General features: G+C 44.5%; 1 protein-coding gene across 1 annotated transcript in view; it reads right to left on the bottom strand.

Annotated features, from left to right (window-relative positions):
- Positions 1-11116, bottom strand: part of LOC106596615 (ras-related protein Rab-12) — a 33174-nt gene extending 22058 nt beyond the window's left edge. Inside the window, exons 1-2 of the mRNA XM_045714417.2 lie at positions 10713-11116; positions 1729-1789 (exon numbers count right to left, since the gene is read on the bottom strand). Of these exons, the coding sequence (XP_045570373.1) occupies positions 1729-1789; positions 10713-10932 (281 nt within the window). The 5' untranslated portion in view covers positions 10933-11116. The remainder of the gene's footprint in view (positions 1-1728; positions 1790-10712) is intronic.
- Between the last annotated feature and the right edge of the window lie 935 nt (positions 11117-12051).

The raw sequence follows: 12051 nt of genomic DNA, 5'->3' as shown, positions 1-12051 counted from the left end.
AATGAGACTGTGCAGGGATCCAGAGGACTACAGGAAAAAGAGGACCAAGCACGCCCCCATTCTCATCGACGGGGCTGTAGTGGAGGAGGTTGAGAGCTTCAAGTTCCTTGGTGTCCACATCACCAACAAACTAACACGGTCCAAGCACACCAAGACAGTCGTGAAGAGGGCACGACAAAACATATTCCCCCTCAGGAGACTGAAAAAGATTTTGCATGGGTCCTCAGATCCTCAAAAGGTTCTACAGCTGCACCATCGAGAGCATCCTGAATGGTTGCATCACTGCCTGGTATGGAAACTGCCTCCAACCGCAAGGCACTGCAGAGGGTAGTGCGAACAGCCGAGTACATCACTGGGGCCAAGCTTCCTGCCATCCACGACCTCTATACCAGGCGGTGTCAGAGGAAGGCCCTAAAAATTGTCAGAGACTCCAGTCACCCTAGTCATAGACTGTTCTCTCTGCTACCGCACAGCAAGCGGTACCTGAGCGCCAAGTCTAGGTCCAAGAGGCTTCTTAACAGCTTCTACCCCCAAGCCATAAGACTGCTGAACACCTAATCAAAATGGCTACCCAGACTATTTGCAGTGCCCCTCCACCTCTCACACTGCTGCTTCTCTCTGTTGTTATCATCTATGCATAGTCACTTTACTAACTCTACCTACATGTACATACTACCTCAACTAACCGGTGGCCCCGCACATTGACTCAGTACCGTAACATCCTGTATATAGCCTCCACATTAACTCTGTACCAGTACCCCCTGTATATAGCCTCCACATTGACTCTGTACCGGTACCCCCTGTATATAGCCTCCACATTGACTCTGTACCAGTACCCCCTGTATATAGCCTCCACATTGACTCTGTACCGGTACCCCCTGTATATAGCCTCCACATTGACTCTGTACCGGTACCCCCTGTATATAGCCTCCACATTGACTCTGTACCAGTACCCCCTGTATATAGCCTCCACATTGACTCTGTACCGGTACCCCCTGTATATAGCCTCCACATTGACTCTGTACCGGTACCCCCTGTATATAGCCTCCACATTGACTCTGTACCGGTACCCCCTGTATATAGCCTCCACATTGACTCTGTACCGGTACCCCCTGTATATAGCCTCCACATTGACTCTGTACCGGTACCCCCTGTATATAGCCTCCACATTGACTCTGTACCGGTACCCCCTGTATATAGCCTCCACATTGACTCTGTACCGGTACCCCCTGTATATAGCCTCCACATTGACTCTGTACCGGTACCCCCTGTATATAGCCTCCACATTGACTCTGTACCGGTACCCCCTGTATATAGCCTCCACATTGACTCTGTACTGGTACCCCCTGTATATAGCCTCCACATTGACTCTGTACCGGTACACCCTGTATATAGCCTCACTATTGTTATTTTATTGCTGCTCTTTAATTACTTGTTACTTTTATTTCTTATTCTTATCCGTATTGTTTTTAAACTGCATTGTTGGTTAGGGGGTCATAAGTCAGCATTTCACTGTGAGGTCTACACCTGTTGTATTCTGCGCATGTGACTAATACAATGTGATTACAGGGTTACATGGAGGCTGACTGCCAGTGGTGGAGCCCAGATTAAAGGGTACAGTTCACTACTGTGCCGTAAATCAGTCTGTGTGAGGTAGTGAGACAGAACAAACGCACCAGGAAGTTATTAAAGATGACTGACGATGACTTCCTGTTCCTTTTGACTCACCAGATTTGCAACCTGATCTTCTTCCCTCTCAGCTCCACCGTCTTGATCTTAAAATCTACTCCTGCAGGGAGAGAGAGAGAGAGAGAAGGAATAATGTGCTCTGCTCTGCTGCTCTGCTCTACTCTAGTGCTCTACTCTAGTGCTCTACCCTAGTGCTCTACCCTAGTGCTCTACTGCACTGTTCTACTCTAGTGTTCTACTCTAGTGTTCTACTCTAGTGCTCTACTGCTCTGTTCTACTCTAGTGTTCTACTCTAGTGCTCTACTGCACTGTTCTACTCTAGTGTTCTACTCTAGTGTTCTACTCTAGTGTTCTACTGCACTGTTCTACTCTAGTGTTCTACTCTAGTGTTCTACTGCACTGTTCTACTCTAGTGTTCTACTGCTCTGTTCTACTCTAGTGCTCTACTCTAGTGCTCTACTCTAGTGTTCTACTCTAGTGTTCTACTCTAGTGTTCTACTCTAGTGCTCTACTGCTCTGTTCTACTCTAGTGCTCTACTCTAGTGCTCTACTGCTCTGTTCTACTCTAGTGTTCTACTCTAGTGCTCTACTGCACTGTTCTACTCTAGTGGTCTACTCTAGTGTTCTACTGCACTGTTCTACTCTAGTGTTCTACTGCTCTGTTCTACTCTAGTGCTCTACTGCTCTGTTCTACTCTAGTGCTCTACTCTAGTGCTCTACTCTAGTGCTCTACTCTAGTGCTCTACTCTAGTGCTCTACTCTAGTGCTCTACTGCTCTGTTCTACTCTAGTGTTCTACTCTAGTGCTCTACTGCACTGTTCTACTCTAGTGTTCTACTCTAGTGTTCTACTCTAGTGTTCTACTCTAGTGTTCTACTGCACTGTTCTACTCTAGTGTTCTACTCTAGTGCTCTACTGCACTGTTCTACTCTAGTGGTCTACTCTAGTGTTCTACTGCACTGTTCTACTCTAGTGTTCTACTGCTCTGTTCTACTCTAGTGCTCTACTGCTCTGTTCTACTCTAGTGCTCTACTCTAGTGCTCTACTCTAGTGCTCTACTCTAGTGCTCTACTCTAGTGCTCTACTGCTCTGTTCTACTCTAGTGTTCTACTCTAGTGCTCTACTGCACTGTTCTACTCTAGTGTTCTACTCTAGTGTTCTACTGCACTGTTCTACTCTAGTGTTCTACTGCACTGTTCTACTCTAGTGTTCTACTCTAGTGTTCTACTGCACTGTTCTACTCTAGTGTTCTACTGCACTGTTATACTCTAGTGTTCTACTCTAGTGTTCTACTCTAGTGCTCTACTGCTCTGTTCTACTCTAGTGTTCTACTCTAGTGCTCTACTGCACTGTTCTACTCTAGTGGTCTACTCTAGTGTTCTACTGCACTGTTCTACTCTAGTGTTCTACTGCTCTGTTCTACTCTAGTGCTCTACTCTAGTGCTCTACTCTAGTGCTCTACTCTAGTGCTCTACTCTAGTGCTCTACTGCTCTGTTCTACTCTAGTGTTCTACTCTAGTGCTCTACTGCACTGTTCTACTCTAGTGTTCTACTCTAGTGTTCTACTGCACTGTTCTACTCTAGTGTTCTACTCTAGTGTTCTACTCTAGTGTTCTACTCTAGTGTTCTACTGCACTGTTCTACTCTAGTGTTCTACTGCACTGTTCTACTCTAGTGTTCTACTCTAGTGTTCTACTCTAGTGTTCTACTCTAGTGTTCTACTGCTCTGTTCTACTCTAGTGCTCTACTGCTCTGTTCTACTCTAGTGCTCTACTGCTCTGTTCTACTCTAGTGCTCTACTGCTCTGTTCTACTCTAGTGCTCTACTCTAGTGTTCTACTCTAGTGTTCTACTCTAGTGCTCTACTGCTCTGTTCTACTCTAGTGTTCTACTCTAGTGCTCTACTGCACTGTTCTACTCTAATGCTCTACTGCTCTGTTCTACTCTAGTGTTCTACTCTAGTGCTCTACTCTAGTGCTCTACTCTAGTGCTCTACTGCTCTGTTCTACTCTAGTGCTCTACTCTAGTGCTCTACTGCTCTGTTCTACTCCACTGTTCTACTCTAGTGTTCTACTGCACTGTTATACTCTAGTGCTCTACTCTAGTGCTCTACTGCTCTGCTCCACTCAAGTGCTCTACCCTAGTGCTCTACCCTAGTGCTCTACCCTAGTGCTCTACCCTAGTGCTCTACCCTAGTGCTCTACCCTAGTGCTCTACCCTAGTGCTCTACCCTAGTGCTCTACCGCTCTGCTCCACTCTAGTGCTCTACTGCTCTGCTCCACTCTAGTGCTCTACTGCACTGTTATACTCTAGTGTTCTACTCTAGTGTTCTACTGCATTGTTCTACTCTAGTGTTCTACTGCACTGTTCTACTCTAGTGTTCTACTGCACTGTTCTACTCTAGTGTTCTACTCTAGTGTTCTACTGCACTGTTCTACTCTAGTGTTCTACTCTAGTGTTCTACTGCACTGTTATACTCTAGTGTTCTACTCTAGTGTTCTACTCTAGTGTTCTACTCTAGTGTTCTACTGCACTGTTCTACTCTAGTGTTCTACTGCACTGTTCTACTCTAGTGTTCTACTCTAGTGCTCTACTGCTCTGTTCTACTCTAGTGTTCTACTGCACTGCTCTACCCTAGTGCTCCACCCTAGTGCTCTACCCTAGAGCTCTACCCTAGAGCTCTACTCTACTCTAGTGCTCTACCCTAGCGCTCTACTCTACTCTACCCTAGCGCTCTACTTTAGCGCTCTACTCTACTCTACCCTAGCGCTCTACTCTACTCTACCCTAGTGCTCTATCCTAGTGCTCTATCCTAGTGCTCTACCCTAGTGCTCTATCCTAGTGCTCTACCCTAGCGCTCTACTTTAGCGCTCTACTCTACTCTACCCTAGCGCTCTACTCTACTCTATCCTAGTGCTCTACTCTAGTGCTCTACCCTAGCGCTCTACTCTACTCTACCCTTGCGCTCTACTTTACTCTACCCTAGCGCTCTACTCTACTCTACCCTAGTGCTCTATCCTAGTGCTCTACCCTAGCGCTCTACCCTAGCGCTCTACTGCAGAGCTCCAGTGTTCTGCTCTACTGCAGAGCTCCAGTGTTCTGCTCTACCCTACTCTGTCATGTCATACTGACATTCTTTCTGCAGACATCGTTGACTCTTTATTCGGAGCAGATTCTTCAAATCAAACTTTATTAGTCAAGTGTGTGGAATACAACAGGTTTAGACCTTACCGTGAAATGCTTACTTACAAGCCCTTAACCAACAATGCAGTTTTAAGAAATATAGTTAAGAAAATATTTACTAAAATAAACTAAAGTAAAACATTTTTTTTTAAAAACACAATAAAATAACAATAACAAGGCTATATACAGGGGGGTACCGGTACAGAGTCAATGTGTGGGGGTACAGGTTAGTAATGAGGCTATATACAGGGGGGTACCGGTACAGAGTCAATGTGTGGGGGTACAGGTTAGTAATGAGGCTATATACAGGGGGGTACCGGTACAGAGTCAATGTGTGGGGGTACAGGTTAGTAATGAGGCTATATACAGGGGGGTACCGGTACAGAGTCAATGTGTGGGGGTACAGGTTAGTAATGAGGCTATATACAGGGGGGTACCGGTACAGAGTCAATGTGTGGGGGTACAGGTTAGTAATGAGGCTATATACAGGGGGGTACCGGTACAGAGTCAATGTGTGGGGGTACAGGTTAGTAATGAGGCTATATACAGGGGGGTACCGGTACAGAGTCAATGTGTGGGGGTACAGGTTAGTAATGAGACTATATACAGGGGGGTACCGGTACAGAGTCAATGTGTGGGGGTACAGGTTAGTAATGAGGCTATATACAGGGGGGTACCGGTACAGAGTCAATGTGTGGGGGTACAGGTTAGTAATGAGACTATATACAGGGGGGTACCGGTACAGAGTCAATGTGTGGGGGTACAGGTTAGTAATGAGACTATATACAGGGGGTACCGGTACAGAGTCAATGTGCAGGGGGTACAGGTTAGTAATAAGGCTATATACAGGGGGTACCGGTACAGAGTCAATGTGTGGGGGTACAGGTTAGTAACGAGGCTATATACAGGGGGGTACCGGTACAGAGTCAATGTGTGGGGGTACAGGTTAGTAATGAGACTATATACAGGGGGGTACCGGTACAGAGTCAATGTGTGGGGGTACAGGTTAGTAATGAGGCTATATACAGGGGGGTACCGGTACAGAGTCAATGTGTGGGGGTACAGGTTAGTAATGAGGCTATATACAGGGGGGTACCGGTACAGAGTCAATGTGTGGGGGTACAGGTTAGTAATGAGGCTATATACAGGGGGGTACCGGTACAGAGTCAATGTGTGGGGGTACAGGTTAGTAATGAGGCTATATACAGGGGGGTACCGGTACAGAGTCAATGTGTGGGGGTACAGGTTAGTAATGAGGCTATATACAGGGGGGTACCGGTACAGAGTCAATGTGTGGGGGTACAGGTTAGTAATGAGACTATATACAGGGGGGTACCGGTACAGAGTCAATGTGTGGGGGTACAGGTTAGTAATGAGGCTATATACAGGGGGGTACCGGTACAGAGTCAATGTGTGGGGGTACAGGTTAGTAATGAGACTATATACAGGGGGGTACCGGTACAGAGTCAATGTGTGGGGGTACAGGTTAGTAATGAGACTATATACAGGGGGTACCGGTACAGAGTCAATGTGCAGGGGGTACAGGTTAGTAATAAGGCTATATACAGGGGGTACCGGTACAGAGTCAATGTGTGGGGGTACAGGTTAGTAACGAGGCTATATACAGGGGGGTACCGGTACAGAGTCAATGTGTGGGGGTACAGGTTAGTAATGAGACTATATACAGGGGGGTACCGGTACAGAGTCAATGTGTGGGGGTACAGGTTAGTAATGAGGCTATATACAGGGGGGTACCGGTACAGAGTCAATGTGTGGGGGTACAGGTTAGTAATGAGGCTATATACAGGGGGGGTACCGGTACAGAGTCAATGTGTGGGGGTACAGGTTAGTAATGAGGCTATATACAGGGGGGTACCGGTACAGAGTCAATGTGTGGGGGTACAGGTTAGTAATGAGGCTATATACAGGGGGGTACCGGTACAGAGTCAATGTGTGGGGGTACAGGTTAGTAATGAGGCTATATACAGGGGGGTACCGGTACAGAGTCAATGTGTGGGGGTACAGGTTAGTAATGAGACTATATACAGGGGGGTACCGGTACAGAGTCAATGTGTGGGGGTACAGGTTAGTAATGAGGCTATATACAGGGGGGTACCGGTACAGAGTCAATGTGTGGGGGTACAGGTTAGTAATGAGACTATATACAGGGGGGTACCGGTACAGAGTCAATGTACGGGGGTACAGGTTAGTAATGAGACTATATACAGGGGATACTGGTACGGAGTCAATGTACGGGGGTACAGGTAAGTCGAGGTCATATGTACATGTAGGTAGGTAGAGGTAAAGTGACTATGCAGAGATAATAAACAGAGAGTAGCAGCAGTGTAAAATCAAATGTGGTCAAATAAAAACCAGAGGGAGTTCTTCCACTAAAGTAAATTTAAGAATATTTTTCTGTGGAAATTGTTAAAATTAGTCCTTCTGCATAGAGTGGTATGGCTTGTTAAACTTTGAAATCAATAATTTTTGTTTTTAAAGTGAAAAAAACAAAAAACTGAGACAAAGCGTAATTCCAGTGGAAAAAGTTGCCATTATCACAAACGTCTGTGGCAGAGAGGAGTATCTTTTAGATTAAATGTTTTGTTTAGAACAGGTGTTGGCTGATTACACTTTTCAGAGACTAATCAAATCTGTCTGTAACACCACAGAGGTTTTCCTTCTCAGTTCATCAAAACACAATGAACAGCTAGACAGACGGACACCCTCAGAGGACCAATATGAAGAGAGAGAGAGAGAGAGAGAGAGAGAGAGAGAGAGGGACAGAGAGAGAGGGACAGAGAGAGAGACAGAGACAGAGACAGAGACAGAGAGAGAGAAAGAGAGAGCGACAGAGAGAGAGAGGGACAGAGAGAGAGAGGGACAGAGAGAGAGAGGGACAGAGAGAGAGAGGGACAGAGAGAGAGAGGGACAGAGAGAGAGAGAGAGAGACACAGAGAGAGAGAGAGACACAGAGAGAGAGAGAGACAGAAAGCTGTGTCACCAGGATGACAAGGCAATATGCTCTCTCTAATTCTCTCTTTCTCTCTTTCTTTCTTTCTTTCTTTCTCTCGGAGGACCTGAGCCCTAGGACCATGCCTCAGGACTACCTGGCATGATGACTCCTTGCTGTCCCCAGTCCACCTGGCCGTGCTGCTGCTCCAGTTTCAACTGTTCTGCCTGCGGCTATGGAACCCTGACCTGTTCACTGGACGTGCTTGTTGCACCCTCGACAACTACTGTGATTATTATTATTTGACCATGCTGGTCATTTATGAACATTTTAACATCTTGACCATGTTCTGTTATAATATCCACCCGGCACAGCCAGAAGAGGACTGGCCACCCCTCATAGCCTGGTTCCTCTCTAGGTTTTGGCCTTTCTAGGGAGTTTTTCCTAGCCACCGTGATTCTTTCACATGCATTGCTTGCTGTTTGGGGTTTTAGGCTGGGTTTCTGTACAGCACTTTGAGATATCAGCTGATGTACGAAGGGCTATATAAAAACATTTGATTTGATTTGAAAAAGATGGAGGCCAGACATGGCTGCTGCCTGAGCCAAGGAGGAGGAACACTTGTTGCTCTAACCACTTGGCTACCTGCCGCCCCTAAATGCAGACAAATGGTTCTTGTAGCCATCAATGAGCTTCAGGTACCCTTCTACTGGCAATTTGTCCCACTCTTCAGCAGCCAACTGCACTAATTCTTCAATGTTTATGGGGGTGCCCTTCCTGTTTGGGGTTGTTGTCCTATTGGAAGACGCACAACCTTCAACAAGAGACACCTAGCGGAACTACGTGGGACACTGGGTTGAAGGGAGTTGTAGTTTTCATGAAGCAAATATTCCACTTAGTTCAGCACAGAAACGTGGTAATTAACTACAATGACCATAATCCATGGCGTCAGTTTTTTCCTTCTCAAGTAGACGGATCAGAGATGAAGAGGAGAAGCGAGAGGTTTCTGTCCAAAATAAAACAATGCGTTTCTATGGGCTTATTTTGGACCTTAGTTTATCAGGGAATCTCCTCATTATATACAGATCTCTGGACAGATACACTTTTACGCCTTCTATGTTAGGTTAGAGACACACAGACCACATGAGGGGAATGTACACAACACAACGACGAGAGGGACAGAGACAGCTAGTGAAAGTATACCTTATCTACTTTGATGAACTAGTAAAAAATGATTTAGTCAGACAGACAGTATGGGAAGCACATAACTAGTTGGTCTGGCTGACTGACTGCTACTGCCTGAGCAGAGTTGAGATGACTTTAAGGAATTAAAAATAATGAAGTCATCAAATAAAAAAAACAAAGTAATATACACAACTAAATATTGTATTATTTCATAGTAATTCCCCCCCCCATTGATGTCTTTCCAATGTGGACCTGACAGAGACAATATAATATTTTCAATGTTTTGGCAATTGAATGTTCACTATTTTTGGTTTTAGGAATTCACTTTAACAAGTTCTAAAATCATTGTAACATCATTATTTCATAATGTACTTCATGTATATTTTCTAATTATCGATTAAATTATTATTATTATCGAACCGAAACCAATCAGACCTTAAAAAAAAACCCAGTGATCGCTCAGCAATAACAACAACAACCATCTCCAGCTCGAGAACAGCTCGTTCTCCTCGGTCAGTAGGACCAAAGATCTGCCAAACTAAACCCAGATACACCACAGCCTGTCTTCTCCAACGGGAACTACCGAGTCATAGTGGGCAGAGCCAATCACGACACAGCGAATTCCTATTGACCGCGTTCTAGAATTCATCTGCATATTTCCGGGAACGCCTCCTCTGTGAAGTGCGCATGCGTGATAACTCAATTCGCCTTTGCACTCCTAAACGTGATTTATTTATTTTACTTTTGCAATGGGTAAAGTCTACATAACTTAGTCCACTCTGTTCATAACAGTGTGTAGTTTTAGAGACAGAAAACTGTAATTGCGAGCAAATGTTTCATCGATCATAGAAATTTGCATAATTTCGGTAAAAAAAATGTCTCTCGATTCCAGCTTCTTCCACTGTCGGCCATATTTAGGTAGTGAGTGGAAATGTCAAGCGGATGCTTCATATTTCTACATCCGGTGACATATCTGTGTCGTTGTTTTATCTGTGGTAGTACTGCTACATCTGCTGGACAGGGCTCATATTACAGTAGTACTGGCTCTGTTGGACAGATTAGTGTCAACACATTCTCAAGGGTAATTCACCATATGGCAGTCTTTCCCTTTAGTTATTTATCAACTTCTACTTTTCAGATAACATTTTACTACAACTTTTGTCAACACAGTAGCGGGTGGGTATAATTTGTATTTACATTCCAACAGGAATCTGTTCCAAAACTTCGTAAAGTATAAAGTTGCCAACAAACAACGCATACAAAAATAGCATGATCAATACAACTAGTTAACGAATAGGCATCAACTCACCACGTAGTTTATTCTTAACGTTTGTCCATAGGCTACCAGGAGTAAGGACAGACATTTTTCCGGGAATAAACGTGATGAGTGGAAAAACTCCCATGAAATAACCCAACTCCCTGCCCCTGGCATGTTGTTCTGCCGCTATACAACTTTATATTCCTTGTTTGTTGAACAACCTTGTTTATTTACCACGTTTTTATAACAGATTCCTGTTGGAAGGTTCCACAAATTATACCCACCCCTACAGTAGTTAGATGTTAAACTATATTAAAAAAAGGTTGGCTACATTATTTACTGACAAGTCATGCAGCGAAAACATGACTACCTAACATTACTAACCTTGGAACAAAACAACATAACTGCTATCAGATAGTTTTGACTAACATAAGATAACCATTTCTTACCAACAGTTGATTTGCATGCTTCACAGAAGGTGTCGTCTGTAAATCTTTCCATTAGACTGGTTTTTCCCACGCCACGGGAACCGATAATGATAATTTGAAGTTTATAATCAGCGGGCCTCGGCGGCATCTTCCTGCGGCGAGACTGTGCTCCCAGAGCCGGGGAAGCATTCGCTGATCCTCCGCCACCGGCCATCCGCTTGATTTCATACCTCGAATCCATCAATAATTCCACATTTGAACCCTTAGCTATATACGCTTTAAAAATGGGGAGAAAATAACTATGTGGGTTTACTTTTGGTAACTTTTTCTATAGTCTTTAAATTAGTTTAGTTAAAGGAAAGTTGTTTTTTTAAACTTCCAAGTTGTTGTTTAGCTGCTTCCTGTCAAGCGGGTTCCTAGGAGCATTTTCAGTACGAACCTGGCCAGGCTTCTTCTTTGGGATTTGGTTGTGCGGATCGCATCCCAACTTTCAGGTGAATACATCGCCACCTACTGTACTGGTGTGTGAGGCCATTCACGTCCTATCAACATTATATTATTTTGATACAATAATACAACATTGGGGGGGGGGGGGGGGGGAATTGCCCTGCCAACTATTAGCCCTCTCTAAAAAAAACTCACCACCCATTCCACTATTTAACCCTATAAAAACCCACCACCCATTCCACTATTTAATAACCCACCACCCATTCCACTATTTAACCCTATAAACCCCACCACCCATTCCACTATTTAACCCTATAAAACCCACCACCCATTCCACTATTTAACCCTATAAACCCCACCACCCATTCCACTATTTAACCCTATAAAACCCACCACCCATTCCACTATTTAATAACCCACCACCCATTCCACTATTTAACCCTATAAACCCCACCACCCATTCCACTATTTAACCCTATAAAACCCACCACCCATTCCACTATTTAACCCTATAAACCCCACCACCCATTCCACTATTTAACCCTATAAAACCCACCACCCATTCCACTATTTAATAACCCACCACCCATTCCACTATTTAATAACCCTATAAACCCCACCACCCATTCCACTATTTAACCCTATAAAACCCACCACCCATTCCACTATTTAATAACCCACCACCCATTCCACTATTTAATAACCCACCACCCATTCCACTATTTAATAACCCTATAAAACCCACCACCCATTCCACTATTTAATAACCCACCACCCATTCCACTATTTAACCCTATAAAACCCACCACCCATTCCACTATTTAACCCTATAAAACCCACCACCCATTCCACTATTTAATAACCCACCACCCATTCCACTATTTAATAACCCACCACCCATTCCACTATTTAA

This window comes from Salmo salar, chromosome 03, assembly GCF_965601325.2.
Source record: "Salmo salar chromosome 03, fSalSal1, whole genome shotgun sequence".
Taxonomy (NCBI): Eukaryota; Metazoa; Chordata; class Actinopteri; order Salmoniformes; family Salmonidae; genus Salmo; species Salmo salar.
The sequence above is the reverse complement of the archived record's forward strand: the minus strand, read 5'-3'. Positions and strand labels throughout refer to the sequence as shown.